Genomic DNA, 24,641 nt, shown 5'->3' with positions numbered 1-24,641 from the left:
ATGATGGCCATTCTGACTGGTGTGAGGTGATACTTCATTGTAGTTTTGATTTGCATGTCTCTGATAATTAGTGATGTTGAGCATCTTTTCATGTGCTTTTTGGCCATCTGTATGTCTTCTTTGGAGAAATGTCTGTTTAGATCTTCAGCCCCTTTTTTGATTTTTTTTTTTTTTTTTTTTTTGACATAGAGCTGCATGAGCTGTTTATATATTTTGGAGATTAATCCCTCGTCAGTCACTGTGTTTGCAAATATTTTCTCTGGGTTGTCTTTTTGTTTTTGTTTATGGTTTCCTTTGCTGTGCAAAAGCTTTTAAGTTTCATTAGGTCCCATTTGTTTATTTTTGTTTTTATTTTCATTACTCTAGGAGGTGGATCAAAAAAGATACTGCTGCAATTTATGTCAAAGGCTGTTCCATCTATGTTTTCCTCTAAGAGTTTTGTAGTGTCTGGCCTTACATTTAGGGCTTTGGTCCATTTACTTTTGTGGATGGTGGTAGAGAATGTTCTAATTTCTTTTACATGTAGCTGTCCCGTTTTCCCAGCACCACTTATTGAAGAGACTGTCTTTTCTCCATTGCATAGTCTTGCCTCCTTTGTTGTGGATTAATTGACCATAGGTACATGAGTTTATTTCTGGGATTCCTCATCCTGTTCCATTGATCTATATTTCTGTTTTTGTGCTAATACCATAATGTTTTGATGACTATCGCTTTGTAGTATAGTCTGAAGTCAGGGAGTCCAATTCCTCCAGCTCCGTTGTTCTTTCTCAGGATTGCCTTGGCTTTTTGGGGTCTTTTGTGTTTCCATACAAATTGTGAAAAATTTGTGTTCTAATTCTGTGAAAAATGCCATTGGTAATTTGATAGGGATTGCACTGAATCTGTCAATCGCTTTGAGTAGTATAGCCATTTTCACAGTATTGATTTTTCCACTCCAAGAACATGGAATATCCTTCCATCTGTTTGTGTCATCTCCAATTTCTTTCATCAGTGTCTTATAACTTTCAGAGTAGAGGTCTCTTGTCTCCTTAGGTAGGTTTATTCCTAGGTATTTTATTCTTTTTGATGCGATGGTAAATCAGATTGTTTCTTGAATTTCTCTTTCTGATCTTCCGTTGTCAGTGTACAGAAATGCAACAGATTTCTGTGTATTAATTTTGTATTCTGCAACTTTACTGAATTCATTGATGAGCTCTCGTAGTTTTCTGGTAGCATCTTCAGGATTTTCTATGTATAGTATCGTGTCATCTGCAAACAGTGACACTTTTACTTCTTCTTTTCCGATTTGGATTCCTTTTATTTTTTTCTTCTCTGAAAAAGAAGGACTTCCAAAACTATGTTGAATAAAAGTGGTGACAGTGGACATCCTTGCCTTTTTCCTGATCTTAGAAGGAATGCTTTCAGTTTTTCACTGCTGGGAATGATGTTAGCTGTGGGTTTCCAATAGTCTTTTTTTAATAAATAAAAAAGAATACAGTTATTCTTTTAAAGTCAAGTAGAAATTCAACAGTATAGTACACAAAGGGTCAGATAGATACATTTGTGTGTAAAAGGGTGGACAATTTCCCCAACAACTCCGAGGGGTCTTGGGAAGGTTTATTAAGTGCTGTCGAACTTAAAGTGTGAACAGAGTTCCACTTTTCCAAGGGCGTGTGCTAAAAGGGTTTATATGTTTTAGAGCAGCAGATCGGAACCTGAGAGAGTGCTCTAAAATCAAGGAGGTTGCAGGTTCCTTTGGAGAGACCCTGGCTGAGTCCACAGCCTAGCTGGGCAGCTGAAAGTTCTAAGATATAAGAATTGAATGTCTCTCGGGTATTGAGACCACATGTGCCACAATCAGAGGGCCTGAGCCTGACATGACTGATAATCCTCCTTTGGTATCTTTGCTTTAAATTTTGTAAAAATACAGGAAAGTCTCCTATCTACTCCCCTACAGGAAAAGAAAAGGAATGATAACATTAAAATGCTTCTCAAAGAAAGCCCCATTTCAGGGCTAACTTGTGAACTAGGTAAAAAGAACACTTGGAAGCAATAATGGATGAAATGGCAGCCTTGACACCTGCCATTTTCCCAAATGGACTATTTATTCCCTGGTAGTAGTTTATATCCTAGAAACGAACCTCACGGTGAAGCAGTGCCATTTTTACTTGATCTTATTTGGGGTACAAGATCAGATGTGTGGCTGAAAAACTAAGACATTATTTCATGTGCCATAAAATCTTCTCTTTTTTTTAACTCGCTTTCTTACAGTGGAAGGTCTTATACACTAAAGGCAGCAGAATACACGTAGAACATCATGAATGTGCCTCAACTTAATAAAATCTTCCTACATTTTAAATTCTCCTTACTGCTAGATAGGTTTGGGAGAAGAAACTAAGTAGTAATCTATACATAAATGCCAAGTTTGACATATAGTAAACATCCCCAACATGAAACTTTGTGTAAAGTTGTTTTTCACATTTATAATAAAAATTTGCAAGCCTAAGAATGTTAACACCAAGTCTTAAGGCATAAAATAATCACAGAAACGTATATACGCCATACACCATCAGTAAAATGAATTTTTTACTTACTAACATGAGAGTAACAATTCTGGTAAGCGTCTAGTCAGTCAAATTCAAACAGATAGCTATCACCTCATCCCATTCCTTCTGCAAGAATAAAATCAAATAGATGTAATTGTTACTGCTACAAACAATATGATAGTATTATTTTCCCCTGTAACTGTGAAAGGACACGGATAATCAACAGCGCAGAAAGTATGTTTTTGGCATTTCTTAGTATAGAAAATGTATGCCATATTATTATAATGGTATGTGTTTTAATAACATTATGCATTTAAAATCTGGGTCACTTACTTTTCATCTGTAATATGTTTCTGCATGACAGCATCTGCGAATATGTGGGGACACGTCTGCTGCAAAATCATTAAACCAAGGAAAAAATGACTCAGGTTTTACTTACATTTAAAGAAAGAAGATGAGTAACACATAAGTAGGGAAGGAGCTAGGAATAAATCACAGTCTAAAAATTCTGCATTTAAAGGCTTCTGTCTTGGAGTTAACAAAATACTGTAATATAATTGCCATAAACTGGATCTAAGAAATCACCCTTGATCTAAACAGAAACTGTTTTATATTTTCAATGATTGATTTACCTCTCTGACTACACTGCAGCCATAAAAATCCCAACAGGTTTTCTTTCTGTTGTGGATATGTCATGATTGATAGAGCTTTGGTTATAAAATATTGGAATTGATACCCTTCCTTCGTGCTCGGTAAAACGGCGCACAGAAGTTAAAATGGGAGCATTTTATTTCTGCTAACCTGCCAATAGAACCTCCGATGCAAAGATTTTAGATCGTCCAAAGCAATAATACAACTGCACACACAACAACCCCAGTATAAGTCCTTCTATTCTTCCAGGTTTATAAAATAAATTTTCATCACCAGTTAATCAGAGTTCTTTAATCTATATATGCCAAAATGTTTTGTCATTTGGACCCCTTTCAGACTTCCTTCAGCCCTTGCGTTAAAGTAAAGTTCAAGAGAGGAAGAGAATGAGATCCTCGGAAACAGGTCCGTGCTCCTTTGTAAATGTAGAGAGAAACTGAAGACCCGGTATTCCTTCAGAGGTGATCCATTCTGAAACCTCTAGTTTGCTCCTCCAGAGTTTCTTGGAGGTATGTTCCTTAGTAATCCAGATAGGATGTCAGTTGTGTGTGCGGCAGCCCATAGGCATAATTCACTGTAATAAAATCAGGAAGCAGAGAAGGCTGGGACAGTTAAGTAAATGCCACCCTTCAGAGCACAGATATGCAAATGTGATGTGGGTGAGATCCAAGACAATTTCCTGCAAAGAGTCCAGGACAGCAGTCCAAACAAGAGAGCGCTGCATCCTGTCGCTCCTCCAGGGTTGAAGCACACCTCTCTCTTTGCTACCGTGTTACCTAAAATGAATTTTAAAAGTTAGCATTCGACACCCCATACCCACCAAAGATAACCCTGTTACCGGACCCATAAATCCCTGTCTGTGTCACATGCATAGAATTTAATAGTGGGCATCTTTATCAGTAACCAACTTTGCCAAATCAGCTGTTCAAATCAAATTCTTCTTTACATGTCTTGCTTTTAGGTTGCAAAGAAAAACACACCCAAAGCCTTCCACAACATGGTATTAGCGCCCTAGCTCTGCATCTTGGTGAGTTATAAAAAATCCCATCAGATTAGGTGCATTCATTGCCCATCAAGTTAACTCATGCATGCTAAGCATGCTTTGTTAATGGGGCTAAAATATGTCCAAATGAATGCTGATTTAAATCAGCGTATGTCAAGATCAGAATGTTGCCTTTGTTCGTTTTTTTTTTTAAGGTTGTTAACTTACATTAACTTTCCTTTTCAAAAGTAGGTTATTTTATTAAACTACTGTATTTACTGGAAACATACATCCATTAAAAAGTGTGTTGTTTCTTCCATTTTTAAGCACCCAGGCTCATCATGGCTTAGGATCTAAGGCAACAGGCCTGCGGTTTCTATAGTTTGATTTCATCATGTAAGAAATTGTACAGGTTAGATCATCAGTACACCAGCTGGGGATACATAAATAAAAACATAATACTTTAACCTGTCTACACATCAAAATACTTTTAAAGTAAATTATATTATTTGATCACACAGTCGTCATGCCTGGGCTTTAGACCCAATCAGGTATTTTTTTCAAACCTCAGATATGTTTTAACTGACAGACGGCCTTGATTTATGTATTCTACACTATAATTGCTCTTTTGTTTGTGCTGGGGAAGACTATATAGCAAACAAAATTAAAATCCCTGTCCTCATAGAACTTAGTTAGTTAGAACAGGGATTGGTATACTTTTTCTCTAAAAGACCAAACAGTAAAATATTTTCCATTTTGCAGGCCATATAGTCTCTATCACAACTTCTCAGCTCTGCCTTTATACCACGAAAGCAGCCATAGACAATACATAAATTAATGGGCATTGCTTTATCCCAATAATACTTTACTTATGGATGTCGAAATGTGGATTTCATATAATTCTCATGTGTTATAAAATATATTCCTTTTGCTTTTTCTTCCCAACCATTTAAAACGTAAAGCTCCTTCTTCCTCTGTTTTTTGTTGTTGTTGTTAATGGCCTGTGAGCTAAAGGCTGCATCTGGCTTGCAAGACATCGCTTGCCGATTCCTATTCTAGAGGAAAAGGGCTGGACAAATAGGTAAATAGTATGTCAGCAGGTGATATGAGCTATGGAGGAAAGTAAAGCAATACTGGGGCAGGGAGGGGAGAAGCCTAGTGTTTCATAGAGGGTTGCCAGGGAAGGAGGTATTTATGGAGGTGCTTGATGGAAAGGAGCGAGCCCTGACTCTCTGGGGGAAGAACTTTCCAGGGAGAGGTAAATGCAAGGGCCAATGCAAGGGCCAATGCAAGGACTTCGGCCTTTTTCTGACTGAGGCAGAAAGATGAGACAAGGGAGGCAGGGCCAGGCTATCCACTTAAAGGGCTCCCTTTGGCTGAAGTGATAAAAGAGGAAGGCGGCAGGGTTTGTGACAAATAAAGGGTGTAAGAGAAAGAGGAAGCAAGGACAACTCCAAGGTCTTTGGCCTGAGCGACCAGATGATGAAGCTGGTCATTTTCTGAGCTGGGGGGGACTCTCTCTCCGCCTAAGCTGCTTCTTCATCTGCTAAGTGGAGGACAGTAGCATCGGCCCCCTTCCGTTGTAGTGAAAAGGGAATGAAAAGCACATGAGGTTAGTGCTCAGGAAATGGTGGCTCTTGTCATGTTAGCTCTTTCTGGATCTTTCTTTCATGCATCTATTTAAAACCCAACCATGTTTATAGCCAGCCAACTATCAATCTACATCTAGGATGTAATTCTCAAAAGCATCTTATTTGAGAGGAAGCTCATTCTCCATGCCCAGCTTGTTCTGGAGCCTCTCTGCACTGAAGGTCGGATGATAAGCCATTGATACTTTCCGATTTAGTTTCTTTTGAAATACTTGTTGTGCTGATTGTATATGGAAGGTTCGTTGTTATTTTGGTGGATAAACAGTTGCTATCGTGTCGCTATTAGCTCCAGTCTCATGTGACAGGGTACCCTGAGGAGTTCAGGCTCTGGCTCTAGGGATCAGAGAAGATAAGAGTTCAGGATAAAGGAGTCATCTCGGCTAGACCTTGAAAGACAGGTAAAATTTTAGAAGTGGGAGGAGATGAGGAGGAAGGCCATGGGGTATGGAAATACATGGCCTATTTGGTGAGCGGCCGTGAAAGCCCATCCCAAGATGCTTATACTCTATATTTTCTACCAGTTACCAAGGGGAATCTGTCGCTGGTCTCTCACCAGGGAGGAACCTGGGCGGGGAGTTTACCCTGGTGGCACAGAAAGCAGAGTAAAGGCCAGTTAAAGGCAAGAACAGAGAGCAGGTGGGGAGCTCAGAAAACTAGGGATCCCGGCATACTGCTTGCTCGTCAGAATCACCCTAAGAACAATTGCTTCAAAGTATGGTTTTTTAAGCCCCATCCAGAAACATCCTATAATGAGGCTCAAAATAGTTTGCTTTTGACAAGTTCCCATGATGATTTTCCTGTAGCCACTGATACCATTAAGTAATTTAACTTTGTGGTAGGGAGGACGAGGACGACCCGTCGCAGTAGTCCAAGAGACAGAGGACAAAGGTATCGATTTGAGTCATGTGAGGAAGATACTAGAAGGACGTTGGTCATCTTAGATGTTGAGGGTGAGGGAGGTTTTGAAGAGAAAGCCTGCTGTTTAATTTCTTACCTCCTACCTCTAGGTTTTCCAGTACGAAATATTGGAAACAAAACAACTGGACACGTAATAGAAACTTTGAAGAACGAAAGGAAGTAAGAAAGAATCAGGTAGGACGCTTACAAACAGCTACTAAAGAAAACGACCCTATTCTAGAAAGCACAGTTTTTCAACCTCAGCACCACTGCCGTGTGGGGCTATATAACTCTTTGTTGTGGGCACCGTGCTGTGCATTTTAGGATGTTGAGCAGTATCTCTGGCCTCTACCCACACAAGATGCCCATGGCAAGCCCCCTCCCCGATGTGTGACAACTAAAAATGTCCTCAGACGTTGCCAAAGGTCCCGTTGAGGGCAGACTTGCCCCTCATTGAGAATTACTGCTCCAAACACATACCACTTCACCCTTAGTAGACGTTTGAAAATCAGGAACATTTAAAAATCTAAAACTTCTCAAAATTCAATGTGAATTGCTTACATTTGCAAACGACAAAAAGCCCGGGCAAGTCATTGCCTTTGGTGTTAAGAGGACATTGCACACGTGTTAGGAGCCTTAATACAACTCAAATAGGGAGAAATGATTTAGCACATTTAGCAGGGTGGAGGTAATAAAACTCAGGAGTGAATTAAGGAAAATTGAGGCAGGATGACAGAGAGTCAGTTATATTTTCCCACAAAGCAGTAGCTGCCCCCTCTCTGGGGATACTGAAAACTATACCAGCGGAATAAACTCAGTGCCAACCTTCCTGGTTAGGCAATTGTCTCCTCTCGCATTCCTATCATCTTCATCTAAGGCTATTAGTATCTCAAGTTGACTGCTAACTTTGTCACATTTGCACTTAAGTGGAATATAAAATTCGGGCCTAGATGGCTTACTGCCGATAATCTGATTTTTTTTAGGCTTTCTGTGTTCTGATACTGCTGTGCATCAACTGTTAAGGACAATGGAGACTATTTGGTTATACAGTTAATACCCCCCTCGAGGGAGGTAATTGTTCTACCTTTATAGGACTGCTGTCTCACCTGGGGTGTAAGGTCCAGTGTCGATGTTAAGGTACAGCTTCTGTGAGTACCAAGCTCTTCACTGAAGCCAGTCACGGCTCCACAAATGAAGTCACTCTATGTACAGAAGCTCCATAAAAGACGTAAAATGTCTTATATAGTTCAAGTCACACTGACTTGGATTAATAAAGGAAACAAAGTTTTATGACTTAGAGATTATCCTCCAGTGCTGTATCACTTAAAAAAAAAAAAAAAAAAAAGTAGCTACGTATCACGAGGGCTGGGGGAACTGTATTATACTTCTACAACTTTCCCAAGTGCTAAATGAAACGTCACTACCGTGGAGCATGTAGCTTGAGCAAACTTCTAACCCCCAGCACACAGAGCCAAAATGGCCCTCAAGGTTTGCTTCCTGCAACTGCCCTCGCTCTCGGCACATAAATAGAGAGGGAGCTGCTGGAGCAGGGGGACCCCTTAGACACATTCATTTCTGGAACACAGCTGGCTGGTGCTCGTGTTCTTATTGTATATTTATATGTAAGAGTCAATACAAGAATAATCTTGCAAAAGGTAATTTCCTAGTCGACAAGAAACACGTTGAAGGACATTTTTTTTTTTTTTTTTTATCGTTGATTGATTGATGGATTTAAGACCCTGGCTCCTTGGCCACTCCAAGATTTTGATTTAGGAGGGGGTGAGGGAAGAAGGGCTGAAAGGGGCGCATTGGGAAAGGATGGTGGAATCATCTTAAGGCGGGATTTGCTTAACAAGCACACTTGGGTTTACACAGATTGGAAGCGTATGGGGAGTTGGTTAGAAGAAGAGCTGATAAAAAGGATGGCAGTGCTAACCTCCTTCCCCCTCCAGCAAGCTCCACGAGCTTCTACTGCCCTGGACATAAAAGCATAGATCAGGTCATTTAACCCTAGTTATCATGCTATCACTAACAAGGACACGTTACTTGATAATTGCAATTAATGTTAAGATGGTCTTGATTTTGAAATTATTTTACCTAGATAATAAGGAACTAATCAAATCACTTACTATATACTACTGGTAATTTGCGGTATGACAAATAACAGCTAAAATCTACATTTAAAATGTGTGATAAAACCTTGTTTTATGATCGTATGTTGTAGAGGTAATCTTTTATTAATGACATATTTAAATATTTATTTTATAAAATCTTGTTTATTATAATACCCCACGTACACACATAGGAGGAGAACTCACCTGCTCTTGACCTCAGGGGTTGAAAACGATTGAGAGCGCGAGTAATTCCAAATACTCATAAAGGGGAAACTGCAAGCAAGATGAGAAACGCTTCAAGAGATGTTATACCTCCTCAGGGGCCAAAGCTGACACAGCAACCAGCACTAAACAGTCATCCCATTCCAGTGTGCCTAGCTCATTAGAATCCTAGATGGACCGGTTTTATTAGTATCTCCATTCGAGCAATAGTTGCGGAGACATTCAGCTGGCTCCGGGACGATTTGGGTAAGCAAAACAGCGAGGGACCCTGACTTCACAGCTCTCCTCCTAGACAGAAAGCTGTCAGTATGAAGCAAATAAGTGTAGCACTCCCTGTAAAATGTAACTATAGTACCATGCTCAGAGATACAGGGAGCGTGAATCCTATCAGTGAAGGATTCCCTGAAGAAATAACGGTGAACTAGAAAAGAAAGGCGGAAGGCACATTCCTTTGCAACTGTAAAGGCGCCACAGAAAGAAGGACTAACAGAAGGCCGAGACGGTTGGAGCAGAAAGAATGAAGGGAGGTAGGTAGTTTGCCAGGTTATTTATCTAGGGCCAGACAAGCAGAGGCTAGCTAAGGAACCCAGAGAAGCCACTGAAAAATGTGGAGGTGACTAGCTTAGTAGACCTGCAATTCGCAAAAACGACTAGAGTCATCCTGTGGAGAACAGACTGGGAGGGAATCAAGAGCGGATGTGAGGCCGCAACCTCAGTCATCCAGATGAGACACAATGGCGGACCTCACGGGGTATGTAACTATGGGGACGCAGAATCGTGGAGGGATTTGGGAGTAACAATCCCAAAGACAAAAATAATAGACTGGACAGGGGGAGATGAGGAAGAAGTTAAATTTCTGGCTCAAGAACCGGGTGGAAAATGGAGTCTTTCAGAGCCCGAAAGAGGATGATTTGGGGAGGAAACTTTTGACTCACAAGGCTTGAATTAGAGTCTTCAACCATTAAATCTCCTCTTAGGCAGTAGGTCTTTCTGTTTCAGTAAATCATCTGGAGGTGGATTCCTGCCATACTGGGTTTTTTTTGTTTTGTTTTTAATTTTTTTTAATTAATTAATTTATTTATTTTTTATTTTATGGCTGTGTTGGGTCTTCGTTTCTATGCGAGGGCTTTCTCTAGTTGTGGCAAGCGGGGGCCACTCTTCATCACGGTGCACGGGCCTCTCACTATCGCGGCCTCTCTTTGTTGCGGAGCACAGGCTCCAGACGCGCAGGCTCAGTAATTGTGGCTCACGGGCCCAGTTGCTCCGCGGCATGTGGGATCTTCCCAGACCAGGGCTCGAACCCGTGTGCCCTGCATTGGCAGGCAGATTCTCAACCACTGCGCCACCAGGGAAGCCCCTGCCGTACTGTTTTGATACACGGGACTGTCAACTCTGAAACCTTTTCTTGAAATCGGCCCGTGAAGGAGCTGAACTGAATTCAGTAGCCCTGCCTAAAATAATGCGTTTCCCCACAAAATCACTGCTCTAGAAAATCTGAAACTAAGGGTGATGCTGAGAAATGGGCTTTTCAAAGGGCCAAGGTCATAGAGGGGCCCTGCCCAAGCAGGTTTATCAACATAAAAGAACGCTGACCTCTTGACGGCAGGACGAAATGAAGGGGGGGAGACCCCGCAGGTAATGATATACTGAGGTTGTAAATTACAGTTGGGTTTTGTCTATACTTGCCTTTGTAGTTTTGACTTTATTGCCACTGCTACAGGACCAACCTGAGTGATCTGGCAGCACTTTGCAATCCTCTCCTTCCAAACAAGGATTCATGTGGCACCACCATTTCTGAATCACAATGGAAGCTGGAAGACAAAGCCAAATAATATTTGGGACATTGTTTCTTCCTCCAAATACAGATAACACAAAGCTCAACATTGATGAGTACACTGGCTTCCAAGGTTGCTTATGGTGAAATCTTGTAAGTAAAGAATCAGCCATATATTGTACAGAAAAAAATTATTTCTTTTTATGCAGTTGGCTAACCGATGATGATGTAGTTAGTGAGATCTCACACTGTGCAGTACGCCTGCCCGGGTTTGAATTTGGCTGTGCTACCTTTTTTGAAGGACCTTGGACTAGCTTTTTTACCCTCAGCTTCAGTTTCTTCATCTGTACGATGGGAATAAAAACAGAGCCTTGCCAGAAGATGGCAAGAGGATAAAGCCAATCCGTGTGAAAGTCTTGGCTGACTTTGGACCAGTCACTATGTTGTCAGAAAATGTTCACTATTATCGTGGTCTCCGTCTCTGGTTGCAGGTTATACCGGTGGACGCGGATACTGCAGTTGTGTTTGATACTCTTTGTTTTCAACAGCAGAGACTAAGAACAGTCAACATTTTCAGCACACAGGGTGCCTCATCTCTCCACGCCATTCCAGGAGGTGAGTAACCACTTGAGTCAACTACTAGACGCAAGTTAAGATGGGAGGGGCGGGCCACCCCCTCACACGCCTACATTCCCGACTAGTCAGTTAGCTTCCCTGTGAATTCCCTTTCCTCTTCATCTCACCATCCCCACAGCAGTCTGCCAATAAAATGATTGATGTTTTAAGCCCCTGAATCAGAAACTAGCACCCCAGATCTCTGGGTTTGCAGGCAGATGAAGAGAAGTTAAGAAAAAACCAACACCTTGATGGTTCTTCCCATAGATTTCAAAGGACGAAAAAGATTGTGATTGATTTTTAAAGGTGAACCCACCCTGCAGACCAGTATAGGACGAAGCTCCAAAGCTGGGGATAGTATGTGTGGATTGGGGGTGGAGGTAATTTAGCCTTGTTTTTTTCTTTTTTTGGGGTCGAAACAGTAACACGTTGACTAAAAAAAAAAAAAAATTATACCCCAATGGATTTTACCACTGCCTCAGAAGTCTGAAACTAAAGTTCAAGAAAAAGCAGGCATCCGCAGGCCCACCTTGGAGAAATCCAGACCACTACCATAAAGTAAGTGGCACCAATTTTATGACTTCCCAGTGCCTAGAAAAAAGTTAGGTTTACACTACACTGTAGTCTATTAAAGGTGCAATAGCCTTATATCTAAAAAAAAAAGAAAAAAACAAAAAGAAAAACCTCGGTGTACCTACTATAATTAAAAAGTATTTTAGTGCTCAAAATTGCTAACCATCACCTGAGCATTTAGCGAGTCATATTCTTTTTGCCAGTGGAGGGTTTGAAATACTGCAGGAACTACCAGAATGTGACACAAATACACAAAGTAAGCAAAGGCGGTTGGAAAAACGGCACTGATAGACCACTGCCTCAAACCATCAGTTTGTAAAAACGCAGTATCTGAAGTACAATGAAATGAGGTATGACTGTAAATCCTAAGAGCTACTTTTTCTTGAATGCAGGACACGTGGCCAAATGTCCTGCCTGCATTTGCTAATTTCAAATTCACTACAACTCTGAGGTTCAAAGTGGTTATTTTTTTTTTCTGCATTTTTACAGAGAGGAGAAAACTGAGGTCTGGTGGTATTAAGTGAGTTGCCCAGAGTCACCCTTTTTCCAAGTATCCAAGCAGCATTTGAACAGAGGCAATCTAACGCTGCTTGCCAACACTTAATACGTACCCACTCCCTCACGGCAGAGGTCTCTACTAGAGGCAATGACAAAAGTAGGTAACGGAGGAAGCCAGTGCATTCAAAACTCTTGTCCTGTCAGGCAGATGCGATGAGGCAGGATGAGGGCATAGGACTGTTCCATTATTGGCTGAAGTAACCAGATACTGTATTTTCTCCACATGCAGCCACCGTTCCAGATTCTGGCCAAATACTGAGCTATGTATCCAATGAGTCCCATCCAAACCAATAGTACATGAGTCAGGCAGCTTTGTGATCTAGAGTAACCAAGTGCTATTTAAATCAGGAAGTGCCAACACTGAGAAAGGCACGTAGCTAAATGGGTTATTTATTTTGTCAGAGACTGACACTGCACTTGAGTGGACGGACACACTGGGGCCATGTCTGACAAAGTTACATTCTTTTCAGCCCCCGACATCACAACGGTTTCACCTTAAAATTGTACAGAGCTGTGTCATTTTTCAAAGCACTTTTATGTACGAAATCCCTTGTGATGGTCCCAAGAACCTTCAGAAGCAAGAAGGGGAGGCAGAGGGTTCCAGATACAAAAACCAGAGCTTTCCACAAAGCGAGTAATACTTGAATCGAGACTCTGTATCCATCAGTCTTTCTACTTATACCACAATTTTCAGTAATAGTTTAGACTAATAAGTGCTACACAAAACTGACCATCTCCATAGGGCCGACCAGTCATTCATTATTTTCTGAGTACCTTAGTTTGGCCCCAGGTAGATATAAAGATAAACAAGAGGTGGTTCCCAGCCCTCAATTTAAAATGCCATCTGCAGGACTGGAAAAGTTATATAAACGTTGACAGAGCTTAGTTATATTTGCACAGAGTTGAAAGTGAAGCTGAGATACTTTTTAAAAAGTCTTTAAAACTGTTCCTTAGACAAACTTTCTTCCACCACTCAGCTGTGGAAACCTATGTACTCTTGACAGGTATCAGAGCTACATGGATGATTCAAAAGAAGCTTTGACAGATGGCTAGTGATCTGTCCAGGTGAAGGCAGGAGGGGCAGTGAACGGCCACCTGGAAGCCAGGAGACCCACGTGGCTCAAGCGAGGGGTCAGCAGGGAAACAGTGGACGTTCAGCTGAGAAAGGTGGTCTGGGAAACAAACTTTAGGGACTGTCAAGGCCAATTCAGGACTTGAGTCTCTAAGCAGTGGGAAGCCATGGACAGTTTCTGAGCAAGGTAGCGCAACAAGCCAGGAAAACCTATGTCCCTAAGAAGGGTGAGTCTGGCAGGGGCGATGAAAGAATTTAGAACAAAAAGCTGCCTGACAGGGAAGACCAACTGAGGTGTGAGTGAGGGGAGAAATCTGGGAATAAACTCCCCGCAGAGAAACGCTGGTACCTGCTCACTGGACTCAGGGGAATCTGAAATAATCCTGATGCCAAATCTAGAAAAGGAGCTTGAGGTGGGGAAAATGATGGATTCAGGCTTTCATCACAGAAAAATATGCCAATTCTCAACTACAGCATTGCCTAGTATTTTGTTTGAGGATTTAAGTGTAATAATTTATTTAAATAAATACAAGAAGGAAGCATACACAATCAAGCCCTGTGGAAACTATTTACCGCTGTCCTTTCATTTCGTTGGGAAATACGGAGTGATAAAGACAGATTCACAATAGACTCCTTAAAATAGCAGGCTGCCCTGGAATTTCAAATATTTCTATTTGTAAAAAAGACATCATGTTCATATTTGATGATAGAATACATTGAGTGAGGAGCCCTACAGGTAGACACTTTATCCAGATAAAGTTTCTTCGTGAAAGAAAGACTTAATCGCAAATGTTCTTTCAGAAAAGAGAGACGTGATAAGAGCCATCCCAGTGGCCAAAATACAGCTTTCAAATTCCTTTATGAGTGAGTTAAGGATTGACTAAGGAACTCCCAGCTAAGCTGAAAACCAACAGAGAGGGTTTGACCCAACAATGACTAAGGTGATTAAACAGCCCGGAAGTTTCAGCTTTGAGTGCATACGGGGTAGGGCTATGAGCTGAGACAAAAGACTCAGAAGTAGGATTCTATTAAAATAACTCTTGAGAACATCTGCCCACCTAACTGAGTCTTGCCTCCACAGGAAAATAAGTTTGTAGGAGGCATGCATGTTTTTTTTTTCCTGGTGCCAAATACCATAATATACTTTACATGAGAAAGTGTCTTGTCACTTCTATTTTTAAAATGAAATTCTTTAAAAAGCCCCCTGCCTCAGGAAAATACAAAATATCCCTATCTATCTGTCTATCTCCAAGCTGCCGAGCTCTAACGAATTTCTAGCTTTATGCAGAAACGAACTTAAAAAAAGACAGGCAACTTGTACTTTCTATAATGTTGTTTTTTAGGTGAAAATGTAAGGTGACTAAGGAGCTATTGTGCTCCGGGTGCATTTTCTTTACTCTCTGTTGTATGAAATAGACGGAGGTTTTTTGTTTCTAGCCCTTGTCCCAAATAAATACCACTCTATTAAATAAAACACGATATGTATTTATATAGCTATTTAGATAAGCCCGCCTTCGAATAAGACCAACAGGCTCACTTCTCAACAGCAGGCATCTCCTTTGTGGATTTAGTGTGGTTGTATTTACACAGCGTTAAGGCTTTTCTAAAGAAAAGTGTATTTTTACCCTGAAACTACAGACCAGAGAGATTAAGAACACAGCTTCTGGGACTATATATCATCTAGAAAATGGGAACAGTCACAAGCATCGGTTCTGAGGTTTTAACGTACTGTATCTTTAGCTATTTTGCTCTCACCACTGTTATTTCAAGACGCTCACTGTGTTCTTTAAAAATTAAGCCATTTTTTTATTAACTTTTAAGATAGGTAGGTAGGTAGGTGGAAAGCCCTGCCAATTTATATTTCTGGTTATTCAAAGAAAAGGAGCCATTCCAACCTGACCCAGGTAACATGCATAAAAGCAGTAGTGAGAAGACTATGACTTTTTTAAGGAATCTTTTCCTTGTTCCCACATTTCACAAATGACACGGTATTGTTATCTGCACAGAGTACGGCGGGAGGCTGGGGATGAGGACGTACAGACTACTCTTCCGTGATCCAGGTTTGTCTTCCCAGCTAAATGCCCTCTCACACAAGCACATGCACATTTGGCAGAGACCGCTAAGGCGGGGTCTCTTGACCTACGTTTGGGACCAGATCATTCTTCACTGGGGGTGTCTATCCTGTGCATTCACCATGGCTATTCAGCAGTATCCCTGGCCTCTACCTGCTAGATGCCATTAGCACCCTCTCCCCCAGCATAACAACCAGAAGTGTCACCAGACATGGTCAAATGTCCCCCGGGGTGCGGGGAGAAAATCACCCCCGGCTGAGAAACACTGATCTGTGGTTATCTATGGTGATGATTTAGATGTACTCGGCCCAACGTGAGAGGCTATGCTAGATCATCAGACCTCACCAAAGCTTTGGCTGATGAAAGTAATACTAATTCATGGTAAATATCATCATGCCACCTCTATTCCATGCCTTCCGTCCTCCCTCCACCGTGGGCGATTCCACAAGTCTAACCTTTGTATCTCTCTTTCACACACACAAATCCTGGCTAATCCTGGGCTCGCTATGCTGACAGTCTACGTGACCTGGCAGATTCAGAGATCACCTTTTTCCTGCTCAGAAACCTCAGGGTATTTTATATGCACTTTGTTCCTAGCACTTCATACCCTTTCTTATCGGCAGAGTCTGCTTCATCCGTTCTCCTTGAATACAAATTCCCAGCAGGCAGGCAGTAAGTCCTAAAATTTGATTTGCTCTAAGGCCTTTAATATCCCAGGCTCTGTTTACGTCTCCAGCTTTGTCTTCTACCATTTCTGAGCCAGACGAGCTGATTCCGCTTCCCAAGGTTGTCCCCCTTCATTCTCAGGTGCTCTACACGCCTGCCCTCCCTAGCTCCTTCCTACCTGGTAAAGTCAGACCGATGGCTTCTCATGGGCACCACCGCTGACCCCTCTTCTGCTTTCTGCATGAGCCCTTCATTTACTAGAGTTTAATTACCGAGTAAACTCTGGGCGCCTTGAAAGCAGGACCTGAGTCTAATTATTATGCTACCCTCCAGCATCTAGGACATGCCAGGCACAAATGTGCTAAATTAAAACTTGATAAATGAACAACCATACGCAAGGGGCATGTCCTTCCAACTTCCAAAGTACTTTTTGTAAAGGATACTTCATTGTCATTTACCTGACCAACACTGAGAAGAACTGAGAAAACTGCTTCGTCTGTCAGGTGGCACAGAGAACATAACTGGTAACAAAACCTTGTGAACTCGCTCACAACTTAAACACAGACCCTGCCTCTCACCACACAATCCATAAAGCCATGAAAGATGTCTGCAATACACACAGTAACTCTTGTCCTTAAATAAGCGAAATCTGACATCTCAGAAAAGATATTTGGGCATCATCGAAAGGAAAAGAAAAATAGCCTTAAGAAGTAACTGTCTTCCATTCCTAGGCTTTCGTCTTATTAAGTTTTTTTAAAACCGATGTTTAGAAAGCATTCACTTTGACAAAATAAACTAAGTTTCATTGTACTACACATTTATCTCATTTTATCCTAAAACGATTCAGCATTCTCTCTTGATAAATGTGTAGAATACAGTTCCTACCACAAAACAGCCTTGTCTATGCCAGTAGACGAGTCAAAAGCAAGAATGCTTAACAGCTAAATAGTTTCTGTTTTAGGATCCAAGTAATCACAGCTTTAATCAAACAATTCCCCATCCCTTCTCCCAAATGTGTATTACAGACACATTTCAATAATTCAGGGGGATTTCATAAGTTAATTATAACAAAAAAGCCCTGATGGGAGGGGAAAAAAAGCTATTTTTTTCTCCCTTTTTAACTAGTAAAAGCTATGATTTTATGGAAGAGCAACAAAAAACACCAGATAAGTATCTGTGGTGTGGATTAACAAAAATGCATATAGTCCAGTGTCTATACCAACATCAATAAGTGCCCCCCCCCCAGTGTCTCCTCGCCTTGGTTTTAATTTAAATGTAAATTCAAGTAAATTTTATATTTTAGCTCCTCTATTCTTAGTGACAAGTAAGATAAAAGGAACATATCAGCAGAGACTAGGACTTCCCACATGCCTATTAGCAGCATGATACTGCATAATTATTATGGGATAAAGATTAAGCAGGTAAAGCTAAAAAGCCCTCGTCAAAACATATTCAGATAAGGAACAGATGATCAGGGAGATACGAAAACAGACATACATCCTAACTAGAGCCTAAACTACAACTTCCTACACCTCCTCCGTGACTTTGAGCCAATAAACATTGACTGAGCACCGACTATTTGCCATGCGATGCTAGTGCAGGGAACACAAATATGAAGACACAATTACAATCCCATCTTTCAGGGTTTTGGTATGCTCTGACCACCAAATGTTGCACTAAAGTTACAGATTTACATAAAGCTTCTCCTGCACTGCCCAACATAGAAGCTTCTAGTCACAAGTTCCCATGTAAATTTACACTAGTCACATCTCAAATGCTCAAGGGCCACCTGTGCTTAGCAGCAACCAATCATACTGGACACATATACATCATGCCATATAGATAAGGAGATATACAGAAAGAACATTTGCATCACCACAGAAATTCTACTGTACAGACTCTGCTCCGACACCAAATAATTGGTCTCCATCACTTACTGATCCTCTGCTCTAGGGAAATCATGGACCCTGTGAGTGTGTTTCCTTTGCCCCAGACATAACCAAAATGTCTTTCAGTAGAAGAACAGCTAAGTAAATTATAACCTGTCCAATATAATGGGTGCTGTGGAGCGATTAAAAAAACAGGTCAGTAGGTACTAGCCCACAAAGAGCTCCACAACCTAATACGAATAGGAGTAATGCACATTGGATTAAGAAATACCCAGCGTGATAGCCATTTGTGTAAAACACATTCATACTGAAATCTACCACATTTTCTACAGACCTGTCTTAAATACACAAGTATATGGAAAATATATTGACCAAACCCATAGGGTACCCATAGGGTAGAGGCCAAAAGGGATTTTTTTCCCATATACAAAATTTAAAACAAGCTAGTTTATGATAAGGTATTAGTATTTCCTTTACTAAGAGACAGATGCTAATAGGAACTACTACCCTATCTGTACTTTCCAGGCATCGATAAAAGTGCTTTGAGTATTGTAAAACATTATTTAGGTATGTAAGATTTTTATATCCAAATAGTCTAAACTAGACAGTATAAATACAGTTTGTTATGATTCGTGAGCTCCTGTAGAAGTTTAAAATATACAGAGGCGATGTTGGTTCTGGATAAAATGGCAGAATAGGAAGACCCTGAGCTTACCTCCTCCCATGGACACACCAAAACTACAAATACCTATAGAACAACTATTTCTGAGCATGACCTAGAGAATAGGAAGTTCCTGAGCTTACCTCCTCCCATGGACACACCAAAACTACAAATACCTATAGAACAACTATTTCTGAGCATGACCTAGAGACTTAGGAGAACATATTTTCTACAACTGAGGCTATAAAGAAAAGGCCACATCCAAACCGGTACGAAGGGCAGAGATGTGGCCTAGTCAGAACCCACACCCCTGGTGCAGGGACCCACAAGCAGGAGGGCTATCACAACCATGAAGCTCCCTGTTGAGGAGCAAAGGGTCCGAGCCCCACATCAACTGCCCCAGCCCGGGGGTCCTGCACCAGGAAGATGAGCCCTTAGAACATCTGGCCTTGAAAACTAGTGGAGCTTATGTCTAGGAGAGCTTGAGGAATGGAGAAAACCGAGACACCACTCTTGAAGGATTCACCCACAAACTCACTTGCTCCAAGTCCCAGTACGGAGGCACCAGCTTGCAAAGTGCCTGTGTGACACAAGAAGGAAATTCATCGACTAAATTTAGGACACATGCCAGAGGGGCAGGGATCCGGTGGAACTTTCTCCAGGGACAGAAGTGCTGGCAGGAACTGTTGTGTTTTTTTTTTTTAGCTCTCCTTATACCTAGCTTGCCCAGCACTGATGTGCACCATTTCCGTAACTCTCCATCTACCTAGCTAACACTGTGTGCCCCACTCCAGCATTCCCCTAAGACCCTACCCCGCTGTGATCAGTCCCTCCAAAGTAGCTCCTGCCCTACCTGATGGGCCACCTCAGCCATTACCAGTGCCCCTCCAAGATGGTTCTTGCCCCCTACCTGACCCAGCAGCTTGGCTGGCACTGGTGTCCCTCCAAAGCAGCTCGCGTTCGGAGAGCTCCGCACACCAGCAGTCCCACAAGAGTCATGATCAGGCCTCACAGCCAGTTGTGCCAGAGACGAGTTCTACACATCAACGTGCCCCATAACAGTCCTGGCCAACCCATGCAACCAGCCAGCCTGGGGGTCAGCCCTGCCCACCAACCAGTGTGTCTGTAGCAATCATGACTCAACCATAAAAGGACGGTGCATACAGCCCACACCGGTGATACCTCTGGAGCACCTGGCTCTGGTGACCAAGGGTGACTGTGCCACTGGGCCCCACCAGGCACCCTGTACATAAGGCCACTCTTTCAAGACTGGGAGACATAGCTGACAGACATACCTCATATATGTAGTTAGCCAAAATGAGGAGACAAAAACACCTTCCAAATGGAAATAAACAGGAAAAAACACAGAAAAAGAACTAAATGAAATGGAGGTAACCGATTTACCAGCTAAAGAGTTTAAAGTAATAGTCATAAAGACACTCACTGAGCAAAAGAGAAGAATGAATGAACTCAGTGAGAACTTCAAAAAAGGGATAGAACTTCAAAAAAAAATCAGAACTAAAGAATACAGTAACTTCTACTCAGTACCCTGTAATGGCCTGTATGGGAAAAGAATCTAAAAAAGAGTGGATGTATGTATATGTATAACTGATTCACTTTGCTGTACACCTGAAACTAATACAACATTGTAAATCAACTATACTCTAATTAAAAAATAAACACAGTAACTTAAATGAAAAATACACTAAAGGGAATCAATAGCAGATGTAGCAATACTTAGAATAGACTCTAAAACAAAACCTGTAAACAGAGACAAAGAAGGACATTACCTAATGATAAAGGGATCAACCCAACAAGGTATAATGCTCGTAAATATCTATGCACCCAACAGAGGAGCACCTAAACACATAAAGTAAATATTAACAGATATAAAGGTAGAACTTGACAGATATAATAGGAGGACTTGAACACCCCACTTACATCAATGGACAGATCATCCAGACAGAAAATCAATAATGAAACATTGGCCTTAAGTGACACATTAGATCAGATGACCTTAATAGATACAGTCCACCAAAAAAAAAGCACACAAAAAAAGTAAACTCAAGATGGATTAAAGACCTAAATGTAAGACCAGATACTATAAAACTCTTATTAGAGGAAAAAACAGAGGCAGAACACTCTTTGACACAGATCACAGCAATATCTTTTTCGATCCGTCTCCCAGAGTAATGGAAATAAAAACAAAAAATAAACAAATGGGACCTAATGAAACTCAAAAGCTTTTGCACAGCAAAGGAAACCATAAACAAAATGAAAAGAGAACCCACAGAATGGGAGAAAATATTTGCAAATGATTCGACCAACAAGGGATTAGTCTCCAAAATTTACAAACAGTTCATGTGACTCAGTAGCAAAAAACAAACCTAATCAAAAAATGGGCAGAAGACCTAAATAGACATTTCTCCAAAGAAGACATACAGAAGGCCAAGAGGCACATGAAAAGATGCTCAACATCACTAATTACTAGAGAAATGCAAATCAAAATTATGAGATATCACCTCACACCAGTCAGAATGGCCATCATCAAAAAATCTGCTAACAATAAATGCTGTAGAGGGGGTGGAGAAAAGGGAACCCTCCTACACTGTTGGTGGGAATGTAAATTGGTACAGCCAACATGGAAAACCATATTGAGGTTCCTTACAAATGGAAAAATAGAGCTACCATATGTTCCGGCTCTCCCACTCCTGGGCATATATCCAGAGAAAACCATGGTTCAAAAGGATACAGCACCCAGTGTTCATTGCAGCACTGTTTACGGTAGCCAAGACATGGAAGCAAACCTAAATGTCCATCAACAGATGAATGGATAAAGAAGATGTGGTACATATAGACAATGGAATATTACTCAGCCATTAAAAAGAATGAAATAATGCCATTTGCAGCTACATGGATGGACCTGGAGATTATCATATTAAGTGAAGTAAGTCAGAAAGAGAAAGACAAATATCATATAATATCGCTTATATATGGAATCTAAGAAAACGGATACAAATGAACTTATTTACAGAACAGAAACAGAATCACAGAATTAGAGAACGAAGTTACAGTTACTGGGGGGAAGGGTGGGGGGAGGGATAGATTGGGCGTTTAGGCTTGACATGTACACACCTCTATATTTAAAATAGATAACCAACAAGGACCTACTGTATAGCAGCAGGGAACTCTGCTCTGTACTCTGTAATAAGCTAGATGGGAAAAGAATTTGAAAAAGAGTAGAAACATGTATGTGTATAACTGAATCACTTTGCTATACATCTGAAACTAACACAACACTGTTAATCAACTGTACTCCAAAATAAACAGTTTCCTATAAAAGCAGAAAAACACATACATTTTCTAGAGCACATGGAACATTCTCCAGGATAGATCACATTATGCCATAACACAAGTCTCAATAAATTTAAGACAACTGAAATCAAGCACTTTCAACCACCCACAGAGGTATGAAACAAGAAAGCAAATTACAAAAAGAAACCTGGATAAAACATAAATGCGTGGAGACTAAACAACATGTTACCAAAAAAACAATTCGTCAATGAAGAAATCAAAGAGGAAATCAGAAAATATCTTGAAACAAATAAAAATAAAATACAATTTTCCAGAATCTACAGGACGCAGCGAATGTAGTTCTAAGAGGGAAATTTAGTGATACAGGCCTACCTCAAGAAACAAGAAAAATCTCAAACAACCTAACTTACCATCTAAAGGAATTAGAAGAGGAACAAACAAAGCCCAAAGTCAGCAGAAGGAAGGAAAAAATAAATATTAGAGCAGAAATAAATGAAATAGAGACTAAAAAGAAAATAGACAAGATCAATGAAACTAAGAGCTGGTTCTTTGAAAATATAAACAAAACTGATTAACGTTTAGCCAGACTCATAAAGCAAAAAAAAAGAAAGGGCCCAAATAAATAAAATCAGAAATGAAAGAGAAGTTACAACCAACACCACAGAAATACAAAGAATCATAAGAGGTTAGTAGAAATGATTATATACCAACAAACTGAACAACCTCAAAGAAACAGATAAACGCCTAGAAACGTACATTCTTCTAAGACAATCAGGAAGAAGTAGAAAATCTGAACAAATTGATTACTAGTATTGAAATTGAATCAGTAATCCAAAAACTCACAACAGGACACCAAGGGGGAAGGGGGGGGGGGTTGGGATGAATTGGGAGATTGGGATTGACATATATACACTATCAATACCAAGTATAAAATAGATAACTAATGAGAACCTACTATATATAGCACAGGGAACTCTTCTTCGTGCTCTGTGGTGACCTAAATGGGAAGGAAATCCACAAATGAGGTGATATGTGTATACGTATGGCTGATTCACTTTGCTGTACAGCAGAAACTGACACAGCAGTGTAAAGCAACTATACTCCAGAAAACAAAACAAAAAAACCCCTCACAACAAAGTCCAGGACCAGATGTCTTCAGAGGTGAATTCTATAAAACATTTAAAGAAGAGTTAATACTTATCCTTTTCAAATTATTCCAAAAAGTTAAAGAGGAAGGAATGCTTCCAAACGCATTATCCTTATACTAAAACTATAGACAAAGACTCTTCACCAAAAAAAGAAAAAAGAAAGACAATTACTGGCCAACATCCCTGATGAAGATAGAAGCAAAAAACCTCAACAAAATATTAGCAAACCTAATTCAACAGTACATTAAAAAGACCATATGCCATGATCAAGTGGGATTTATTCCAGGAATTCAAGGATGGTTCAATATCTGCAAGTCAATCAATGTGATGCACCACATTTACAAAATAAATGAGAAGATCATACAGTCATCTCAGTAGATAAAGAAAAAGCACTTGACAAAATTCAACATCCAGTTATGATTAAAAACTCTCAACAAAGTGAGTATAGAGAGAATGTACCTCAACATAATAAAGGCCATATACAATAAACCCACAGTTAACATCACACTCAATGGTGAAATGCTGAAAGCTTTTCCTCTAAGATCAGGAACAAGACAAGGACCCCTACTATCACGACTTTTACTCAACACAGTGTGGGAAGTCCTAGCCACAACAATCAGACAAGAAAAAGAAAAGTTATCCAAGTTAGAAAAAAAGAAGCAAAACTGTCACTGTTTGCAGATGACATGATAGTATAATATTAAAAAAGCCTTAAAGGCTCCACCAAAAAACTATTAAAACTGATAAGTGGATTCAGTAAAGTTGCAGGATACAAAAATCAATATACATAAATCTATTGTATTTCCATAGACTAATAACAAACTAAGGGAAATTAAGAAAACAATCATGTGTGGGATAAGCGAACCCTCATACACTGTTGTTGGGAATTTAAATTGGTGCAGCCACTATGGAAAACAGTGTGGAGATTCCTCAAAATACTAAGAATAGAACTACCATATGATCCAGCAGCTACCCCACTTCTGGCTAGCTACCCACAGAATACAAAAACACTAACCGGAAAAGAAATATGCGCCTCTATGTTCACTGCAGCATTATTTACAATAGCCAATGTATGGAAATAATCTAACTGCCCATCAACAGATGAATGGATAAAGAAGATGTGGTGTATATATATACAATGGAATATTACTCAGCCATAAAAAAGAAGAAAATTCTGTCATTTGCAACAATGTGAATGTATCTAGAGGGTATTATGCTAAGTGAAATAAGTCAGACGAAGAAAGACAAATAACATATTATT

The 24,641-nt window shown here is 40.5% G+C and overlaps 1 protein-coding gene across 1 annotated transcript in view; it reads right to left on the bottom strand.

Moving 5' to 3' along the window:
- Positions 1 to 7,680: 7,680 nt before the first annotated feature.
- TAFA4 (TAFA chemokine like family member 4) overlaps positions 7,681 to 24,641 on the bottom strand; it is a 120,084-nt gene continuing 103,123 nt past the window's right edge. Inside the window, exons 4-6 of the mRNA XM_068559147.1 lie at positions 10,724 to 10,848; positions 7,808 to 7,903; positions 7,681 to 7,716 (exon numbers count right to left, since the gene is read on the bottom strand). Of these exons, the coding sequence (XP_068415248.1) occupies positions 7,681 to 7,716; positions 7,808 to 7,903; positions 10,724 to 10,848 (257 nt within the window). The remainder of the gene's footprint in view (positions 7,717 to 7,807; positions 7,904 to 10,723; positions 10,849 to 24,641) is intronic.

This window comes from Eschrichtius robustus, chromosome 12 (genome assembly GCF_028021215.1).
Source record: "Eschrichtius robustus isolate mEscRob2 chromosome 12, mEscRob2.pri, whole genome shotgun sequence".
Classification (NCBI taxonomy): domain Eukaryota; kingdom Metazoa; phylum Chordata; class Mammalia; order Artiodactyla; family Eschrichtiidae; genus Eschrichtius; species Eschrichtius robustus.
This window is presented reverse-complemented; position numbering and strand designations above follow the sequence as displayed.